This window comes from Musa acuminata, chromosome BXJ2-7 (assembly GCF_036884655.1).
Source record: "Musa acuminata AAA Group cultivar baxijiao chromosome BXJ2-7, Cavendish_Baxijiao_AAA, whole genome shotgun sequence".
Lineage (NCBI taxonomy): Eukaryota > Viridiplantae > Streptophyta > Magnoliopsida > Zingiberales > Musaceae > Musa > Musa acuminata.
Genome location: NC_088344.1, coordinates 7,267,889 through 7,288,970, shown reverse-complemented (window position 1 = coordinate 7,288,970; position 21,082 = coordinate 7,267,889). Strand labels below are relative to the sequence as shown.

Here is a 21,082-nt window from a genome sequence, read left to right as displayed (position 1 = left end):
AATTCGGACATAATCTTTCTTCCAACATTACCCTACCTGTATCCAGCAACGAGAGACTACCGCCCAGCAATTGGATTAGCCCTTCGGCCACTGTTCTCAAGAAACAAAAGATATTTCATCCATCACATCACATCACAGCTCTGTTTATATACACTAACAACACTACATATCACGTCACAGCTCTATTCAGCACCCACCATGGAAAGCACAACCTCTCCCACAAAAGTTACACATTCATACGGAGCTGTTTGACATGCACATCGTAAGATGAAAGACCCAACAGTAGTGACTGAAATAAGGCAGCTAATCATACTACTGCGAAAATATGATCGGCAAAGTAAACAAGACAAGGTTTATATTATTGATGTCCAAAGTAAACAAGACAAGGTTTACAGGCTATGACTGAAAATGAATGCAATAGGATCTCATTTACTAATAATCTCAGCTTTCCAAAGCTTGTCCTCTCTTGTCTCGATCTATATCTAATAACCTGGTCTATGTCAAACGGCCTATAGCAGATGTAATTATTACATCAAATTCTAAGGTTTTCACAAAACTGATCATTTAAAGGGTGAATTTTCACCTAGCTGAAGGTCTGAATCCCCTCTGCGTTAAAAATTGATACTTACGAGTGACTTGCGAGTCTTGATGGGTTTCAGCTTTATGCCCATGCTCTCAGGCGAGAGCAGTTCCAGGGAGATGCATGATGGACTAAGTGGACTCCTTGGACTGCAACTTAGTTCCTTGGGCCTGTACAGGTTAAATCCTGCAAGAAAATACTCCATTGGTGACAGCATTGCATGTGGCTGCTCTTCTGTGACGAGCGATCCACATTTTTTAACCTGCAGAGACGAATTAATTGCATCATAAATCAACCATCAATCTTACTAATGAAGAAAATAATGCAAATGTAGTGGAAGACAATAAATCTTACTGATGAAGTACCTCAACCAACACACTGTTTTCTCTGTCAAGTTTTGTGGCCATGTCGAGGGCATCTGAGCGGAAGGGAGAGTTCTCACCGACAAAAATTAGCATCCTACATTGAAGTTCCTTCAATGCTTCTGTTAAGTCATGACGTCTGTTTTAGCATAAAAGGGTTAAAGAATTCTTCATTATCTTTCGTCTGCAGATTAACATTTCAAGGAGCAAAACAGTAAGAATTTAAAACATACTCATTTATCGACTGCAGAAACCACCAGATGTTGGCATTCCGCCTTTCGTCTAGCAACTGCAAAATGAAAATGATAACATTTGCAAAGAAACCTTGGATATAGCAAAATGTTGCTTAAATGTTCCTCCCAGATCAGATGTGAAGCCACAAGAGGAGCAAATACTAACACGTCTGCATGCTTGTACGATATCTGATTCAGGATCCTGCGAAGTTCCACGAACTTCCTGCCAAAATAGACTAAGACATGAAATGAATGATGCATAGAGGTGAGTTATTAGGCTCGAGACAACTGATGCTAACATACCTCACCGAAATATCGCTGAATCAACCATTCCTTAATTAAGTCACACATTCCATAGAAGTAGAGAAAATTTGACACTACCTAAAGATTCAGATTTTCCCTAATTAGAAGCAGTATACTTCGCCAACTGGGAACAGAAACATCAGTGACTAAAAACTTTACCTTGTTACATATCCATTCTTTCCATGAGGGAGCCTTACATAAAGGTGAAACAAGTATCAATCCGACAACACGTTTGCTATACTTCAACTTTACAAACACAGAAAAAAAATTAAATCAATAAAGATAAGAAATAAGCAAATACTAAAAGAACCTTCGTTTTCACAAAAAAATGGAGGATCTTGGTTGCAGAATCACTTACTGCTAAAAGGGTAAGAATATAAGCTCCTGCGGTGACTCCCAAGCACATGACGGAATCCAACCTGCAAAGAACAAGTCATGAAAAATTAAAATGTTGAAAACAAAGGAAAAGCCACTTCCAGACACAATACTGCACATTTGAGGGAAAAAATAACTTCAGTATTATATGATTTAGTTACCCAAAAAAATCAAGCACATCTGCCACCTGCTCTGCTAACTGATCAACAGAGAGTACCGGGACATCCGAAGATATAGGAACAGCACCTAACTGCAGGATTTTTTAGGAAGAGGACCAAAAATATCATGTTCACATGAGTTCAAATTGCAAAATGTTGATAATCCACTAGTTCCTTTTAATAAGCACAAATCATACTTTAGCTGCAATCTAGTTGCTGACCTCATGTCCTGGAGGACTAATGTGATAGATGCAGAAATTATAAAGAAGCAAAGAAGCAACTTCAGGACATAAAAATAATCCTTGAAAGCAGGACATATCTGAATAAATCAATAAAAACAGTAAGTTAGGCACAAAAACTTCTCCATTCTAGTGAGAACTTAGCAACGAAAATGTGCAACCCATTCTATCAATTTTTTGCAACAGATAATAAGCTCTTCTGTAAGGAACAGGATAGGCCAAGTACAAGTAAGCATGTATTATTGGGCTACTTAAAAATAAAATAATGATGTTTTAAGCAATCAATGTCTCAAAAAATAGTACAATGTCAAAAGAGGTGCCATGGATGATCATACACACAGAGGCTTTTTAACCATGGGTTGAATAAAACATGATTAGGTTATTTTAAAAAAATGCAAAAAAAGAGATTAAGAGCAACTGCTATAAGAACTTTGAGATATATGTGTTGAAATCTCATGATATCTAATTTTTATAGATAGAAACAGAATACAAAGTGCTCATTTTGTATATCACCCAACTTACGGTTTAAAGCAACATCTGGGTAAGTAACAAGCGCAGGCTTTTCCGGATCTCCATAGAAAGAAACTGATAAGGAACCATGGTTGGTTAGCACATGATGTTCCTGAGAATGGCAAGGATATTTATATGATTGAGCATCAATGAAGAAAGAGAAAAAAGATCAATATGTAAAATTAAAAAAAAATTAACATAAATCAAAAGCATTAAAATGAAAAAACAAAAATACAAGATGAACCTGGACTGCACTAATAGTTCTATGTGAATTCATATGGAGTAGGTTGAGTGAAATTTAATGATCAGAATTGCATTGAAAATTGTCAAACTTTTAACAGTAACAGGGACTAAATGCACAGTACCTTACCTTCCAAAAGATAGTATGTATATCAAATTGGCTCCTTGACAGCAGCGAGGAAACAGAATATGAAAATACAGAAAATAAGGTTACAGAATTTGGAAAGAGCATTTTCGGTACTTCATCCATGTACAGAAGGGAAGGGTAACAAACTAAAGAACTAGAAGGAAAATATAACATCATAAAGTAACAGAGAGTGAGACTATTATTCACTTTACAGGAAATGGCAAAAGAATTGCTAGCAACACAGTTGTTCATTAGGCAGTTGTCAAGAAAAGAGAAAAAAATATCATTGAGACAAAAAAATGACTATGCCTGATGAAAGTATACAGTTAGACAAAGTGGAATTAACCTAATAACCACAGAGTTGCAGTAACTTTTTACTTCACATTAAAAATATACAAATTATGAGCATCACTAAACTTGGCTAACACCATGAAAATTTAAGTGATTAAAAGATTTTATATAGTCAAAATTTAAAAAGAAAAACATCCTCAACACGATACCCAGGAGGACTAGACACTGGGTTATAAATAGGGAACAGGTGGTAGTCAAATGATTTAATCAGAATTTAATGTTCTTACGACATATAGGTCCCATATACTAACAAGAAGCACATCTGTTGCCTCTAAAATTACAACACAAACATCTCAAGGCTGTAGGTCTATTTTAAGTGTTCAGAGCCATCTTAAATTCCACTTTCAAGCAAATGAAGTTACAAATGTAAATATCCATATCTACACCGATGAATTCAAGATCCCTTGTTTAAATCCCCTATGGCCCTAAATGAGCTATTATATCTCTATAAGAACATTAAAGAAGACAACTTTGACAATGAAGCAACAATTTATAACTTTTCCCTTCCTAATCCAAAAGTAACATGCTGTTGAGGCAAGAAGTTAAAATAACCGCACTCTCAAGCATTAAACATCATTTGTCGTCTAAAACTCGGACCTCATCAGTCATCACAAATTCCGACATAACTTCACTGCAAGAACAATTCCGCTTTTGAACTTACTTTCAGTATATAAGAAGTACAATGTTACTAACATAACTGGACCCAACAGATGATTCCTGAAGCAATCCACTGAAGCCATATCTCCAGCTAAACAATTGCCACGAAGAAGTTCCAAGAAACAAGCAATCAAGTTCAGAACACGAAAGAATTGAATCAGCGCAAACAACAAACCAGTTCAAAAAATTCCATTTTGACGTCCGTACGCTCAACCATTCGCAGTAAGGAAACAAGAAAAGCTCGCAAGCGGACGATATCACCACTCCGTACATCATCAATCAATCACATACCAAAACCCACTATCTCAACACTCAACACCGTAAAACACGCAAATAAAACCCTTAAAGAACAACCAAAACTCGAAGAAAGTGACGAACTGCACAAGCAGAGAGACGCGCTCAACCGCGCAACCAACACAAGATCCAAGATTTTACCCATTACGAAGCCAAAAGAAATGAGGAGAAGAGCCCAGGCGGACCAGGGGTAACCCTAACCTGCCCTCCGAACGATAACCTCTCCATATCCCCCGAGACAGAGCCGTTCGATCCCCCCAGTGCGCTCCCAAAGCAGCCTCTTCCGCGACGAACCGAACACGCCCTCCTCTCTCTCCTTCCGTCCCTCCCTCTCCCAGATACATGTATTTGCTTTCAATCGCGATGAAGCCCACCAACGCCCTTGGAATCGCCGACTTTTACCTTCCGTGGGCTTGGTGGATCTCAGCCGTCCATCATCGGTCAAACAGAGGCTTGACCTCGTCAGGTGAGGCCAAGTGTCCACCAGCGATCCTAGGTGAGGAAGGGAGAGCAGTTCTGCTGTCCTCCTGGTGGTCCCCGACGGATGGCTTACCCGTCTCAACTACCTTCCCGGTGGTGGAGGCGGGGCCCGCTTGTGGGACCGAATGTGCCTCCAATCATCAGGAAGGTAATACGTAGGAGAAGAACGACTGTTGAACGAAACCCGCCTGGCAACCTGACAGTGGGCCCGAAGACGAGATGGGCCCACATCTCCAGGGGTAAAGATGAAATTTTTTTTAGGCCTTTTTCATGGGTAATTAGATGTTAGATGGGAAGGAAGCAACCAAATAAGCAAAAGAAGTCATGTTTGGCCAAATACAACAATAATACACCCATGGTAGGAGAACTGTTCCTTGCACTTAACATTCCACTTCCACTCAAGAAGTGGAATGTTAAGCCAAGGCAAAGTCATTAACATGATTAACAACCAAAATCTCTTCTTCTTTCTCATATACATACAATCCTGATGAAACATTTGTCATATGGCATCAATGCTTTATCATCACCTCACTGGTAATTTGTGTTCTTTATTCTGCTTTATACAGAATGATACATGAGATATGAAGTAGAATCTTTGTTGGTAAGTCTGCACCACAAATAATGAGCAAAGTCTTCATGAGGCCATTTTGATTGGGACATTAATGACCTCAATGCCTGCAGATTGCTTCTTTATTCTCTCTGACCGGCAGTTTCACAAGAAAGCAGTACAGATGTGTCACATTGCATGATTGGAAAAAGTGTCAATGAAATCAGTAGATTTATACAAGTCAGCTTGATGAGAGCAATATATTTGGTGTCTAAAATGTTACAAGAAGGAAAGCAAGAAAATTGTCAGTGTTCTTGTTCTGCTCATGAGAAAGTAGGTAATGGAACAGTGCTTCCCAACCACATCAACATTTGTAGCTCATCTAAAACCTTCATCAACTACCTTATCATTTGTCTTTTTACTTGTGTAGGTGAGAATTAGACAGGATTAGTTGCACCTCTTCAGAGGTAGAATCAGTGTGAGCCCAATCACACAGTAGAAATATAATCAATATTCCATTTATTATGATCTCAATGAGAATTTCTATGATAAACAATTCATTTCAAACACTTCTTGGACTGATTTAGAGGTCTGGAAGGTATTCTAAAAGTCCAAAAGGCTCATGGGATTTAGGAGTGCCCAAATCCCACCTAGTTCAAACATTTGCCATATCTACCAGCCTTTGAGAGAAGTGTGAAAGATTTCTGAATCTCTTTAAAGAATTTAAGATTCTAAATACTGGTTGTGTAAAATCTCTGCATCCCCGCGAACAAAGGAAGCAGGTAAGCCTTCTCGAGTGCAAACACATTCACCATGGCTTCCTTGATGTCTTGCCCAAATGAAAGTAAGAAGAACTATCCAACTTATGATTTAGAATTGATAGACGTGATGTTTGTCTATTTTTCTACTACATTATTATTGATATTATAATTAAATTATAAGATGACATCCTATGCATGAAATAAGTGAAATTAGAAGTAGAGTGTTATAAAAGGTCAAGCTCTTTCCACAGGCGGTGTGATCAGCATCGTTTCCACAGTGAGAATGATGGGGTTTGATCAAGAGATGGTTGAACTCCGATTCAAAATGCATCTTTGTGCATTCAACGAAGGAGACTTTGATTAATGGCTATGTTATCTTCTCGGGCTCGTCTCAGCTCTTCTCTCAGACTCAATTCTTCTAGCCTTGGGAAAGGATATGCCTTTTGTTCTTAGGGTGGAGGGAACATGGAGACTGGCACGAAGGTTTCGAGCTTGATATGAATAGGAGGAAGAGGATGAGAAGAAGAGACTCTGAGTTGGAAGAGTTGCCATGATCTCAAATATTGGCTTCTAATGTATATGTAGATCGTTCGAGGAAGTCGAAGCTATTTGAATCAGTAACGTGGAAGACGAATGTGTCAACGGCACTGATTTTGACTTCAGAATCGTTGAATGGTTCACCTTGGACACAGATATTAGGCGGAGTCAACATCATTTGCATTGCGAGGTACCAACACTGTGTGATATAAATGAAAGAAGAATCTCTTTTTGTCGTTGATGTAATCCACAAAAGAATAGTTAGTAGGTTTATACACTCTACTGATTCTATAAGATATCAACAGTCGGTTAGTGCCATCAAAAGAGCTTCCCGGCGAGCTCCTTCATGTCTTCATCTTCACACGAAGGAGAAGCATACGTCGCGAGGCCTTTGAGATCAGAAAGGCTTCTTCCAAGCTGCAAAGCCGCCTTCATCTCAAATAACTCTCCGTTCTCCCTCTTCTGTACATCCGTCTCCCCCAAGTTGGATTCGATCTCCTCTTGCAACCGCCGGTAGTACCCAGCGCAGTTGCGGAACAGCTCGAACACCATCCCGACCTGTCCACCGTGCTCCAAGGTGTGCACTGCGGTCGCAAGCACGCCTCCGATGACACCGAGAAATGCCGGCATCGGACCGAGAGCCGGTGAGCCTATCAAACCGGAGCTTATTGCAGCCAGGCCGGCGAGAAGAGGCCCTGAGATGGCTAAGGTCTTGTTCATGTTGAGCACCAACTTCCCCAGTGTAATGTACTGCTGCTCATCTTTAGCTTTCAGTACTCTAAGGATCCCTCTCATCTCCTCTTCCAGTTCGTGGCTCCAACCATTGCTTCCTGCCTGCGGTGATTGCTTTGGTTGACTTTTAGGCCACCAACGAGTAGGCTCCACGATCTCGGGGAACTTCTCGAGCATCCCCGGGAGTAGGGGAAGCGGGTAAGCCTTGTCGAGTGCGAGCACCTTCTCGATGACCTCGTCGACGTCTCGCTGGGTCGGGGCTCGGAGGGCGAGAGTCGTCTCGATCGATCTTCCGAGCTGCTTCCACAAGCGGGTCGCGTTTCTTTGCTCTTCTGCCAGCTGAGAAGGTTGGATCTTGCTTGTGATCAGCATCATCCCCGTCGCCGCGGTGAACAAGATCACGGACGACAGCTTGAAGGCCAGCAAGTGCGGTGCCACTTCACCCACCGGGATGGACGAGATGCCGGCCATCAGCGAGGCAGTGAGAGAGATGGCGTTGATGGAGTTGGTGAAGAGGTGGTTCCAGTCGTTCCTTTGAGCTCCGATGATGGCATGCATCTCCGCTCTATCGGCGACGGCGTCGAGAATCGCGTGAATCTTGGAGACCAAGTGCTCGTCCTCGGAAGCTGTCGTTGGCCGAGGAGGTTGAGTGAAGCTGGTGGCTGTGTCATCTTGTCTCAGGCTCAGCCCTCCCAAATTCAGCTTCGGAAGAGAGACGCCCTTGGTTCTCAGATTGGCAGGAACATGGAGACTAGCACGTACTTTCCGGTGACCCGAAGGGGAGGAAGAGGATGATGAAAAGAAGAGGTTTTGGGCTTGTAGAGTTGCCATGATCACAGAGATCCTTGTCTTCTGTTGGCTCTGTCAGATCGCTTGCCGAAGAGGCGATGGAGTTAAGCTGCTATATCTATCTGAGTCTTGCAAGGTATTGTAATGAGATGAAGAGGAGGGGTGTTATGTGGTCTGTATATATAGTTGTGGTGGGTGGTTGAATAGTTGACCAAGTAAGGCTGTTTGAATCAGTAGAATGGAAGAAGGCGTCAATGTCAGTGCGTTGGACTTTCAAATAGTTGGAATGGTAGACTTTGTCGCCATATCGGTAATGAATTATTAGGTGGATTAATTATGTCACCCTGGCAGTTTTTATGGGTGATTCAGTCCGATACGTACTGAATTATTTGTCGGATATTGGCTCGGTCAGGTCTTCATTTGGTCATTGGTTGAACCAATGAGTATACAGATTGAATCATATGTTAAAAAATATATAATATGCTAATAATATATTTTTTTTTATAATTTAGTGGGAGAGAAACACATTGAGAGGAGGAAAAAGTAATAAATAAAATATCATATTCTAAAAATGATTTAAATGCCCCTCAGAATTTAGATATATTTAATTATAAATTAAAAATGAGAGTATTTAATAGTAAATTGATAGAGAAAGTAACGAGGTAAGCATTACAATATCTCGACTCATCCAACCAGGGATTATCACCTTGGCGATGATATAGGCAAAAGAATCCACGCCCCTCCCTTATGGTTGTTGACAAGAGCACGATCCATTGACCCCTACCCATCAAGATCTTCGGGAGGGCCACACGAGCCAATCGCAAGGTACATTAATCCCCGACAACAAGTCTCATCTCTCCTTTTCCCTTTTTGGGTCACCTATCGTAATCGACTTGTCGCCCCCAATCAACCATGATTTTATGAAGGTCCGCCATCAACAAAGAAGTGTGCCCACCAACCATCAACATAAATAAGCCCCTGGAGGACGAAAGGGGTATCCTAACTGATTATCAACCTCACTTCAACGACTGCTTAAGTATAAAAGCTAGCTCCCCAAAAGCCTAAAAGGGAAGAGAGCTCTATCATTTTTCATCTCCCAACTAACTTTACCATCGGAGAGGTCGAGTCGGGAACATCCCCGTGAAGTTGACTACTTGTGCAGGGACCTCGGTGAGACAAAGGCGCACCTCGGGATGACACCATATCTGCCTCTAGCAAACAAGCAACGCCTCGGGATCGTTGTTAACAAGCAACGCCTCGGGATCGCTGTTAGTCGGGTTTGCTCCCCGCACCATCCTCCTCACGTGACCCCTTGTGAGCCCCGAGGATGATCTTATGTTTTCTGGACCGAACGTCAACTCCACGTTCAATAGCATCAAGGCAACAAAAAAATCAAATGATGTAATTAATCTAGACTTCTTGTATTTTGTGACTATGCTTGAAATTGAGATTAATGTAAAAATAATAAAAAAAATTATTTAATTTGAGATAGAAATTAATGAACGAATGAATTGACAGTAAGTTTTACATAATCACAGTCATTGACAGTATATTATGCACTGCATCAGAAAGTTTTACATATCAAGCTGCCAACCTGTGTCATGAATAAAAAAACACAAGACAACATCTCGTATGATCGATCAAATGCTTAAAGGAATAAGTTATCAAGCTCGCTGCTCCATGAAGACCACAGGAAATGAATCACCATCAAGAAACCTCACCATTTCAGCATGGCAGGGAAGTACTGCAACAAACATTGGGTTGACTTGGTATGGTGAGATAAAAGGATAAGTTGAGGTCTAAGAAAGCTAGATGGGCATGCAAACCTTTTCGATGAGTGAAACGTAGTATGGCTTCACCTTCTCCACATCTATTCTCACCTTGCTCTTGCTATAAAGGTCATATTTGCTGCAACAGAGTGGAGATACTATAGGCATCTACAGCTGCAGAAACTTGATGAACAATCAAGATGAATGAGAATTAGTACAATTGATTGCTTGAGGATGACAAATCTTAAATCTTACTTTGAACACATGAAGCCACTTGAGATTCTCTTTATCCTCCTTGTTCATGAGGTACTGATAGGCACCATGCTTGTGCAGAGCTGAGAAAATAATTTGGAATTTGGCACGATATAAGTGAGCCGAAGAATCAGATTGTGAAACACCAAGTCAAAAGTTCATAAACTTACAGTAAAACGAATGGTAACGGATTATAAACAAACCAGCTAAGGGCAAAGAAGTTTTGTTCTCCTTGGCAACCTGAAATTGATGAATCAATTAATTTAAGACCATAAGACACTTTTCTTCTTAATTTGCGTGATCCATAAAAGAATGGCATGTATTCTCAAGAACATACCAAGTACATATGATCATCAACCCCGCATGACATCAGTACAATGTTAAGTCCACACCCCTCTGAATAAACTCTGAGCATGGTATTGTATTTAGGATTAAGGTGATCAGGGTTTTCTGCAAAATACTGTTGGAGTCAATATAATTTTCAGAAAAGAAGAGTTGAATAGCTTCTTTTAGCCAATCAAAGAAAAATACTTGAGTAGCTTAGTTTAGGCCAATACCTTGTGGTGAACATTGCATTCATCGAAAGCACATCCAACAGGAAATGTGTCATCTGATAATGTATTGTTATTTGTATTCATAATCATATAAGTAATTTTGAGTAGATAAGGTTTATGATGCATACCAACAACAGCCCATTCTGGAAGTTGCCCAAAGCTAGGATGGAGAAGCACCTTCCCAAGATCTGATCACCATTAAGACATACCTTTTATCAGATCCTGCTCTTATTCTGGAATTCTATCTTATCAAGGAAATGCACATAAGCAATAATATTTCAAAGGCATGTATGTACTCATCAAGGGAGCCAAATGGGGAAGTGGCAAGCAATAATTTGACACAAGCAGTAGAAAGATTGTAACTTCACGAGTTTAGCTAACCATGAATTAAGCCTGTCAAGTGAAGCCAATCTTCTTCAGGGTAGTCCTTCCTAGTCGCTTCAGCAGTCTGCAACAAGTGCTCGATCTGGGGTTCATCAAGATCGGGATCGCTCTCATCGATGAACTCATTGAGCAATTCAATGCACCCCCAAATGCTCATCTCCACCCTATCCAACTTTCCATACTCCTCTCTCATTCTCTTCATCTAAACAACAAAAACACAGCTCGATCAGTACCAAGGCCAACACATGAAAGCAATTGTTATAACCAAACAACAGAACCCAGACATACAAAATCACAGGTTTGGTGAATATGATTCATTCGTTAGAACTCTTCCACTGTCTTCTGCCTCTCCGATTCTGCATTGTAATCCCTGCAAACTATCAAATACTATTCAGCATTCTAGTGATTTATATTCCTTGCAAACAGTACAATTCCAAATGTATTCACTATTCATCCTCCTTGTGCAAGAGCCAATAGAACCCAAAGACCTGGAAATCTACAGCAAAGATTCTACATTCTGTACCAAAAAGATGTTCGTTTCTCTAGATTTCGTGAGATTGCACCTGAAAGTATGACCAAATGAATTGGCATCGGGAACCACAAATCCTCCATCCATCAACAACTCCTTTGGGTCGGATGGAATCCACTTGACTTCTCCTGTCACTGCTGCCACCAAAGGAACAGAGCACAACATCAATCAACAAGACCATCCAACACCAGCATACCACAATGGATGAAAACCCTAGCCAGCCAATCCATCAGCAGATGAACATACCAGGTCGAGGCTGCTCAACGACGAGAGTCATCTTTCCAGCAACGCGACACACGAAATGCAAAGAACTCGAACAGCAAGGGTTGTATTCTGGCCAGGCTTCGCCTGCCGTTGGAACGATGCGAGGCTTGGGGTAGAAAAGAGGGGTATTTGCAGGAAGGAAGGAGGGAGGGAAAAGGCTATCTGTATTTGGATTGGGTGATTAACTCGACGCCCGCGGTCGCGGCGGAAGGATAGCCGCAGGGAAGTGCGTGAACGAGTCAGCGATGGCGAGGGAAGTGTGTATGGTTCGACATCGACAGGTACATTAGAAAGGAGGTGGTTGGATTCAAGGGAGAACGGGCACTGAGTTAATGGGAGGCGGTTGGAGATGAAGATTGGACGATGACACGGACGAAGACGATGAACGTCTCTGTATGTCGCATATTACTGCATCGAAGATTATTGTAGAATGTGCTAATTACATATTAGCCTTTAGACATCTTTAGCAACATCTCGATCGCTAGATTATAATAGAATAGGGCTAATTTAAATTAGAATATATATATATATATATATATATATATATATAATATTTTATTTTATTTATCATGATATTGTCAGTTTTATCGACGTAAAATTTAACACATGATAACACGTGCAGGAATAATACGAAAATAATAAAAAAGTTATAATTTCCTAATCACAAGTGAGGTATATGCATCGACATTACTCTGCAACTACGTTGGTGTCGCTCTGCAACTACAAAGAAGAAAGGGAGAGAATGGAAAAGATGTCGTAGTTAAGCTTATTGCGGAGGACGTGGGTGATGCCCATCGTGATTTGGTTGCCCATAGTTAACCTGTCGTCCACACTGGCACAAGTCGAGGAATGATCCACCAACCATGTCTTCATCGGTTTGAATCAGCTTGGTTTCGCCCACGTGGCCCTGCATACCTCCCACGGTCGGAAGTCGAATCTTTCACTCTCCAAGGCATTGGCATGTGAGAAGATGAGCGAGATGATGCTTTTCATACAAACCTTGTTGCATAGCACACAAACCTTGCCCCTCTGGCTCTTGACGAGGGGCAGTATAGACGTTGCTTCCCTTTGTCTTATCTTCCATTGTTGCTCTTTCTCATCTTCCTTCTCCAGCGTCGTTCAGCATCGACGCCACTCTGCATCTACGTTCGTGAGCATTGACGGGAGGTGAGGCATCACCATCGGCGTCGTGCCACTCTGCATTTGTCAGTGGGATGCAAGCCCTTTGCCTCACCTCCCGCGGACATAGTTGCACAACGACACTAATATAGATGCCTTAATTGGAATGTTGAAATTACTTTGTTGTTTATCATTTTCATGTAATTCCTATGCGTGCTGTCACGTGTTACATCTTTATGGCAACATTGATGTAGATGTCTCACATATTATATCTTTATTACTTATGTCATTCATATAATTGAAATTACTTTGTTCCTTATCATTTTCATGTTATTTTAAAGTCGACGGCGTTAAAATAAATATGATTAAATAATTCACATTCATAATTATAGGGATTTCAATATAAATTTTTTAAATCTAGATATCAAAATTTTTTAAATATAATTAAATAGGTTTGATTGAACCGCTGTTGCTTGTGTCGACTCTTCTATAGATTTCTCAAAACAGCAGGAAGGCCTGTGATCAATTCTAAGAGAACAACCCCAAAAACTATAGTCATCACTTTTCTCGGTCAGCTTGCAACTGAAGAAGTACCTACAAACACAAAAATGCATTGGTATTCTCTCCGATTGCTTAAAATGCTTACAAAATGCAATTGCTAATAAAGTTGGACTATTCATGTGTCCACTTGTGTGGTAGGTTTCCAGAATTCATCACTATCCCTGGTAACTGTAAAACACATGAAACAACTGGTACTTCATCCCACTATCCTTTGCGCAATGGCTATGTTATCTTCTCGGGCTCGTCTCAGCTCTTCTCTCAGACTCAGTTCTTCTAGCCTCGGGAAAGGATATGCCTTTTGTTCTTAGGCTGGAGGGAACATGGAGACTGGTACGAACCTTTCGAGCTTGAAATGAATAGAAGGAAGAGGATGAGAAGAAGAGACTCTGAGTAGGATGCGTTGCCATGATCTCCAATATTGGCTTCTAATGTATACGTAGATCGTTTGAGGAAGTCGAAGCTGTTTGAATCAGTAACGTGGAAGACGAATGTGTCAATGGCACTGATTTCGACTTCAGAATCATTGAATGGTTCACCTTGGACAGAGATATTAGGCAGAGTCAACATCTGCTCATTCCTGTAAGTTGCATTGCGAGGTACCAAAAAAGTGTGATATAAATGAAAAAAAATAATCTCTTTTTGTCGTTGATGTAATCCACAAAAGAATAGTTAGTAGGTTTATACACTCTACTGATTCTATAAGATATGAACAGTCGGTTAGTGCCATCAAAAGAGCTTCCCGGCGAACTCCTTCATGTCTTCATCTTCACACGAATGGGAAGCATACGTCGCGAGGCCTTTGAGATCAGAAAGGCTTCTTCCAAGCTGCAAAGCCGCCTTCATCTCAAATAACTCTCCGTTCTCCCTCTTCTGCACATCCGTCTCCCCCAAGTTGGATTCGATCTCCTCTTGCAACCGCCGGTAGTACCCAGCGCAGTTGCGGAACAGCTCGAACACCATCCCGACCTGTCCACCGTGCTCCAAGGTGTGCACTGCGGTGGCAAGCACGCCTCCGATGACACCGAGAAATGCCGGCATCGGACCGAGAGCCGGTGCGCCTATCAAACCGGAGCTTATTGCAGCCAGGCCGGCGAGAAGAGGCCCTGAGATGGCTAAGGTCTTGTTCATGTTCAGCACGAACTTCCCCAGTGTAATGTACTGCTGCTCATCTTTAGCTTCCAGTACTCTAAGGATCCCTCTCATCTCCTCTTCCAGTTCGTGGCTCCAACCATTGCTTCCTGCCTGCGGTGATTGCTTTGGTTGACTTTTAGGCCACCAACGAGTAGGCTCCACGATCTCGGGGAACTTCTCGAGCATCCCCGGGAGTAGGGGAAGCGGGTAAGCCTTGTCGAGTGCGAGCACCTTCTCCATGACCTCGTCGACGTCTCGCTGGGTCGGGGCTCGGAGGGCGAGAGTCGTCTCGATCGATCTCCCGAGCTGCTTCCACAAGCGGGTCGCGTTTCTTTGCTCTTCTGCCAGCTGAGAAGGCTGGATCTTGCTTGTGATCAGCATCATCCCCGTCGCCGCGGTGAACAAGATCACGGACGACAGCTTGAAGGCCAGCAAGTGCGGTGCCGCTTCGCCCACCGGGATGGACGAGATGCCGGCCATCAGCGAGGCAGTGAGAGAGATGGCGTTGATGGAGTTGGTGAAGAGGTGGTTCCAGTCGTTCCTTTGAGCTCCGATGATGGCATGCATCTCCGCTCTATCGGCGACGGCGTCGAGAATCGCGTGAATCTTGGAGACCAAGTGCTCGTCCTCGGAAGCTGTCGTTGGCCGAGGAGGTTGAGTGAAGCTGGTGGCTGTGTCATCTTGTCTCAGGCTCAGCCCTCCCAAATTTAGCTTCGGAAGAGAGACGCCCTTGGTTCTCAGATTGGCAGGAACATGGAGACTGGCACGAAGTTTCCGGTGACCCGAAGGGGAGGAAGAGGATGATGAAAAGAAGAGGTTTTGGGCTTTTAGAGTTGCCATGATCACAGATATCCTTGTATTCTGTTGGCTCTGTCAGATCGCTTGCCGAAGAGGCGATGGAGTTAAGCTGCTATATCTATCCGAGTCTTGCAAGGTATTGTAATGAGATGAAGAGGATCGGAGTTATGTGGTCTGTATATATAGTTGTGGTGGGAGGTTGAATAGTTGACCAAGTAAGGCTATTTGAATCAGTATAATGGAAGAAGGCGTCAATGTCAGTGCGTTGGACTTTCAAATAGTTGAAATGGTAGACTTTGTCGCCATATCGGTAATGAATTATTAGGTGGATTAATTATGTCACCCTGACAGTTTTTATGGGTGATTCAGTCCGATAAATACTGAATTGTTTGTCGGATATTGACTCGGTCAAGTCTTGATTTGGTCATTGGTTGAACCAATGAGTATACAGATTGCATCATATGTTAAAAAATATATAATATACTAATAATAATATTATTTTTCATAATTTAGTGGGAGAGAAACATTGAGATGAGGAAAAAGTAATAAATAATACATCATATTCTAAAAATAATTTAAATACTCCTTAGAATTTAGATATATTTAATTATAAATTAATAGGGAAAGTAATGACATATGCATTACATTATCGATCTACCCAACTAAGGACTACCACTTAGGTGATTATGTAAGCGGAAGAACCCATGCCCCTCTCTTATGATTGTTGGCGGGAGCATGACTTATCAACCCCTACCCATCAAGATCTTTAGGAGGGTTACACAAGCCAGCCGCAGAGTGCAGTAATCCTCGACAGCTTGGCCCATCCATCGTTTAACCTTTTTGGGTCTCCTATTGCAAGTGACATGTCCCCCCTCGTCAATCATGATTTCGGAAAGGTCTGTACGCCCAATGATAAAGGGCATTAATCTTAGGCGACATGGCTCAATTCTCTTTTTCCCTTTTTCTAGATGTCCGACACAGGGAACCATCCTTTGCTCATAACAAACGGGCTCCAACCCTAACAAATGGCACCCCCATAGCTCTCCTTCGCTAACGCCATTAACAGAGAGGTGTGCTCACTAACCGTCAACATAAATGAGCCCCTGGAGGACATAAGGGGCACCTTGACGGTCTCACTTTATCGATCATTTAGGTATAAAAATCAACCCCCCAAAAGCCTAAAAGAAAGAGAGTTCTATCATTTTTTTCAACTAACTTTACTATTAGAGATGTCAGGTCGAGAACATTCCCTGGCGAGCGCACCTTAGGACGATAAAGCTTAGGATCGCCGTCAGTCGGGTCTACTTTCTGCTCCACCCTACTCTCATGACCCCTCAGCATTCTAGTGATTTATAATCCTGGCAAACAGTACAATTCCAAATGTATTCACTATTCATCCTTGTTGTGCAAGAGCCAGTAGACCCCAAAGACCTGGAAATCTACAGCAAAGATTCTACATTCTGTACCAAAAAGATGTTCGTTTCTCTAGATTTGGTGAGATTGCACCTGAAAGTATGACCAAATGAATTGGCATCGGGAACCACAAATCCTCCATCCATCAACAACTCCTTTGGGTCGAATGGAGTCCTCGACTTCTCCTGTCACTACTGCCACCAAAGGAACAGAGCACAACATCAATCAACAAGACCATCCAACACCAGCATACCACAATGGATGAAAACCCTAGCCAGCCAATCCATCAGCAGAAGATCATATCAGGTCGAGGCCTTCTCAACGACGAGAGTCATCTTTCCAGGAACGCGACACACGATATGCAAAGAACTCCAACAGCAAGGGTTGTTTTCTGGCCAGGTTTCGCCTGCTGTTGGAACGTTGCGAGGCTTGGGTAGAAAAGAGGGGTATTTACAGGAAGGAAGGAGGGAGGAAAAAGGGTATCTGTATTTGGATTGGGTGGTTAACTCGACGCCAGCGGCCGCGGCGGAAGGATAGCCGCAGGGAAGTGCGTGAACGAGTCAGCGTTGGTGAGGGAAGTGTGTATGGTTCGACATCGACAGCTACATTTGAAAGGACGTGGCTGGATTCAGGGGAGAACGGGCACCGAGTTACTGGGAGGCGGTCGGAGATGCAGATTGGACGATGACACGGACGAAGATGATGCACGTCTCTGTATGTCACATGTTACTGCATCGAAGATTAGAGTAGAATGAGGCTACTTACATATTAGCCTTTAGACATCTTTAGCAACATCTCCATACGTAGATTATAATAGAATAGGGCTAATTTAAATTAGAATCCATATAATTTACTCTCATAATATCAGTTTTATCGATGGAAGATATAGAATATAACAACACGTGCAGGAATAATACAAAAATAATAAATAAAAAAATAATTTTAATATCATAGGTCAAACATATGTATCGGCGTTGCTATGTAACTACGTCGATATCGTAACTGTGTCGAGAAAGGAAGATGATAGAAAAAATATCGTAGTTAAGCTTGTTGTAAAGGATATGGGTGATGCCCGTCGTGGTTTAGTTAGCCTGTAGTCCACGCCGACACATGGAGAGGTCCCCTAATCGTATCTTCATCGGTTCGAATCGGCTTGGTTTCACCCACGTGACCCTGCATACCTCCCAAAGTTCGGAAGTCAATGCTCTCACTCTCTAGGGCATTCGCACGTGAGAAGATGAGCGAGAAGAAGCTTTGCAGGTCATAGCACGGGATTAGCACCGGCTTCACAGTATTGTGTAGCGTCAGTCTATCCCCCAAAGCCTCCCTGATAACCCTCTCCATGGCCTCCATTGTGCATCGCGATCCCTCTGTCGTCGCAGTCGCCTTGGAACACTCAGCACAAGAACCCATGAGACAGCATGGGGGAGGACAAAGAAGAAGTATACACCTTTCGAAAGAGGCGCTTGGTGTGATTGGCAAAGAAGTAACAGGTGTCATCATGACGGACTCACCATCATGAGTGGCGAAAAGCATGATGACGAAGACACCCCTAATGCTAATGCCAATAACAATGTTAAAGTAGTCAAAGACCCTGGTGTCGGGGTTGCCGGACTTGGATCTAAGGGCCTGCTCGAGGTATGGGAGGGCCTTTCGTGGGAGGTTTCCAGAATTCATCACTATCCCTGATTACTGTAAAACTCATGAGACAACTGGTACTTCATCCCACTATCCTTTGCGCAATGGCTATGCTATCATCTCGGGCTCGTCTCAGCTCTTCTCTCAGACTCAGTTCTTCTAGCCTCGGGAAAGGATATGCCTTTTGTTCTTAGGCTGGAGGGAAAATGGAGACTGGCACGAAGCTTTCGAGCGTGATATGAATTGGAGGAAGAGGACGAGAAGAAGAAAAGACTCTGAGTTGGAAGAGTTGCCATGATCTCCAATATTGGCTTCTAATGCATATGTAGATCGTTCGAGGAAGTGGACGCTGTTTGAATCAGTAACGTGGAAGACGAATGTGTCAACGGCACTGATTTTGACTTCAGAATCGTTGAATGGTTCACCTTGGACACAGATAATATAGGCAGAGTCAACATCTGTTCATTCCTGTAAGTTGCATTGCGAGGTACCAAAAAAGTTTGATATAAATGAAAAAAAAAATCTATTTTTGTCGTTGATGTAATCCACAAAAGAATAGTTAGTAGGTTTATACACTCTACTGATTCTATAAGATATGAACAGTCGGTTAGTGCCATCAAAAGAGCTTCCCGGCGAACTCCTTCATGTCTTCATCTTCACACGAAGGAGAAGCATACGTCGCGAGGCCTTTGAGATCAGAAAGGCTTCTTCCAAGCTGCAAAGCCGCCTTCATCTCAATTAACTCTCCGTTCTCCCTCTTCTGTACATCCGTCTCCCCCAAGTTGGATTCGATCTCCTCTTGCAACCGCCGGTAGTACCCAGCGCAGTTGCGGAACAGCTCGAACACCATCCCGACCTGTCCACCGTGCTCCAAGGTGTGCACTGCGGTCGCAAGCACGCCTCCGATGACACCGAGAAATGCCGGCATCGGACCGAGAGCCGGTGAGCCTATCAAACCGGAGCTTATTGCAGCCAGGCCGGCGAGAAGAGGCCCTGAGATGGCTAAGGTCTTGTTCATGTTGAGCACCAACTTCCCCACTGTAATGTACTGCTGCTCATCTTTAGCTTTCAGTACTCTAAGGATCCCTCTCATCTCCTCTTCCAGTTCGTGGCTCCAACCATTGCTTCCTGCCTGCGGTGATTGCTTTGGTTGACTTTTAGGCCACCAACGAGTAGGCTCCACGATCTCGGGGAACTTCTCGAGCATCCCGGGGAGTAGGGGAAGCGGGTAAGCCTTGTCGAGTGCGAGCACCTTCTCCATGACCTCGTCGACGTCTCGCTGGGTCGGGGCTCGGAGGACGAGAGTCGTCTCGATCGATCTCCCGAGCTGCTTCCACAAGCGGGTCGCGTTTCTTTGCTCTTCTGCCAGCTGAGAAGGCTGGATCTTGCTTGTGATCAGCATCATCCCCGTCGCCGCGGTGAACAAGATCACGGACGACAGCTTGAAGGCCAGCAAGTGCGGTGCCGCTTCGCCCACCGGGATGGACGAGATGCCGGCCATCAGCGAGGCAGTGAGAGAGATGGCGTTGATGGAGTTGGTGAAGAGGTGGTTCCAGTCGTTCCTTTGAGCTCCGATGATGGCATGCATCTCCGCTCTATCGGCGACGGCGTCGAGAATCGCGTGAATCTTGGAGACCAAGTGCTCGTCCTCGGAAGCTGTCGTTGGCCGAGGAGGTTGAGTGAAGCTGGTGGCTGTGTCATCTTGTCTCAGGCTCAGCCCTCCCAAATTTAGCTTCGGAAGAGAGACGCCCTTGGTTCTCAGATTGGCAGGAACATGGAGACTAGCACGTACTTTCCGGTGACCCGAAGGGGAGGAAGAGGATGATGAAAAGAAGAGGTTTTGGGCTTGTAGAGTTGCCATGATCACAGAGATCCTTGTATTCTGTTGGCTCTGTCAGATCGCTTGCCGAAGAGGCGATGGAGTTAAGCTGCTATCTCTATCTGAGTCTTGCAAGGTATTGTAATGAGATGAAGAGGAGGGGTGTTATGTGGTCTGTATATATAGTTGTGGTGGGTGGTTGAATAGTTGACCAAGTAAGGCTGTTTGAATCAGTAGAATGGAAGAAGGCGTCAATGTCAGTGCGTTGGACTTTCAAATAGTTGAAATGGTAGACTTTGTCGCCATATCGGTAATGAATTATTAAGATTAGTGAGTTTAGAGGTCTAATTAGGTGGATTAATTATGACACCCTGACAAGTTTTTCATGGGTGATTCAGTCCGATAAATACAGAATTATTAGTCGGGTATTGACTCAGTCAAGTCTTCATTTGGTCATTGGTTGAACCAATGAGTATGCAGACTGAATCATATGTTATAAAATATAAAATATACTAATAATAACATATTTTTTTATAATATAGTGGGAGAGAAACATATTGTGACAGGGAAAAAATA

The 21,082-nt window shown here is 43.0% G+C and overlaps 5 protein-coding genes across 6 annotated transcripts; all 5 read right to left on the bottom strand.

The window, feature by feature from the left end:
* Positions 1 to 338: 338 nt before the first annotated feature.
* LOC103991256 (protein NDL3) lies at positions 339 to 4,786 on the bottom strand. Of its 2 annotated transcripts, none has more exons than XM_009410635.3 (11): positions 4,631 to 4,786; positions 2,773 to 2,872; positions 2,233 to 2,330; positions 2,015 to 2,103; positions 1,837 to 1,897; positions 1,638 to 1,724; positions 1,479 to 1,556; positions 1,342 to 1,398; positions 1,176 to 1,231; positions 946 to 1,081; positions 339 to 842 (listed from the first exon to the last, which is right to left on the bottom strand). In XM_009410635.3, the coding sequence occupies exons 1-11, from the start codon at positions 4,655 to 4,657 to the stop codon at positions 612 to 614; spliced, it is 1,020 nt and encodes a 339-aa protein (XP_009408910.2). In that variant the 5' UTR covers positions 4,658 to 4,786; the 3' UTR covers positions 339 to 611. The 2 variants fall into 2 exon arrangements, with proteins under 2 accessions (XP_009408910.2, XP_018684220.2); XM_018828675.2 differs by having other exon boundaries at positions 589 to 842; positions 935 to 1,081.
* Positions 4,787 to 7,072: 2,286 nt separating this feature from the next.
* LOC135618048 (probable F-box protein At4g22030) lies at positions 7,073 to 8,317 on the bottom strand. The gene has a single exon (XM_065118950.1). It carries the CDS (start codon positions 8,315 to 8,317, stop codon positions 7,073 to 7,075), a length of 1,245 nt encoding a protein of 414 aa, XP_064975022.1.
* Positions 8,318 to 9,992: 1,675 nt separating this feature from the next.
* Positions 9,993 to 11,567, bottom strand: LOC135586292 (probable inositol oxygenase). The gene is made up of 9 exons (XM_065115495.1): positions 11,523 to 11,567; positions 11,232 to 11,436; positions 10,979 to 11,038; positions 10,854 to 10,906; positions 10,634 to 10,756; positions 10,467 to 10,536; positions 10,301 to 10,379; positions 10,102 to 10,183; positions 9,993 to 10,019 (listed from the first exon to the last, which is right to left on the bottom strand). Exons 1-9 carry the CDS (start codon positions 11,550 to 11,552, stop codon positions 9,993 to 9,995), a joined length of 729 nt encoding a protein of 242 aa, XP_064971567.1. The 5' UTR covers positions 11,553 to 11,567.
* Positions 11,568 to 14,433: 2,866 nt separating this feature from the next.
* LOC135618047 (probable F-box protein At4g22030) lies at positions 14,434 to 15,678 on the bottom strand. The gene has a single exon (XM_065118949.1). It carries the CDS (start codon positions 15,676 to 15,678, stop codon positions 14,434 to 14,436), a length of 1,245 nt encoding a protein of 414 aa, XP_064975021.1.
* A 3,625-nt stretch (positions 15,679 to 19,303) lies between these two features.
* Positions 19,304 to 20,548, bottom strand: LOC135618046 (probable F-box protein At4g22030). The gene has a single exon (XM_065118948.1). The coding sequence runs from the start codon at positions 20,546 to 20,548 to the stop codon at positions 19,304 to 19,306; it is 1,245 nt and encodes a 414-aa protein (XP_064975020.1).
* Between the last annotated feature and the right edge of the window lie 534 nt (positions 20,549 to 21,082).

Coding starts and splice junctions, on each gene's coding strand:
- LOC103991256 (XM_009410635.3), bottom strand. CDS start 4,657: ATGGAGAGGTTATCGTTCGGAGGGCAG. Junction 2,873..4,630: donor GGTTATCGTTCGGAGGGCAG/GTTAGGGTTACC, acceptor TGCCATTCTCAG/GAACATCATGTGCTAACCAA. Junction 843..945: donor AAAACAGTGTGTTGGTTGAG/GTACTTCATCAG, acceptor TCGTCTCTGCAG/GTTAAAAAATGTGGATCGCT.
- LOC135618048 (XM_065118950.1), bottom strand. CDS start 8,317: ATGGCAACTCTACAAGCCCAAAACCTCTTCTTTTCATCATCCTCTTCC.
- LOC135586292 (XM_065115495.1), bottom strand. CDS start 11,552: ATGAATCATATTCACCAAACCTGTGATTTT. Junction 11,039..11,231: donor CTTGACAGGCTTAATTCATG/GTTAGCTAAACT, acceptor AATGGTGATCAG/ATCTTGGGAAGGTGCTTCTC. Junction 10,380..10,466: donor CCGTTACCATTCGTTTTACT/GTAAGTTTATGA, acceptor TTATTTTCTCAG/CTCTGCACAAGCATGGTGCC.
- LOC135618047 (XM_065118949.1), bottom strand. CDS start 15,678: ATGGCAACTCTAAAAGCCCAAAACCTCTTCTTTTCATCATCCTCTTCC.
- LOC135618046 (XM_065118948.1), bottom strand. CDS start 20,548: ATGGCAACTCTACAAGCCCAAAACCTCTTCTTTTCATCATCCTCTTCC.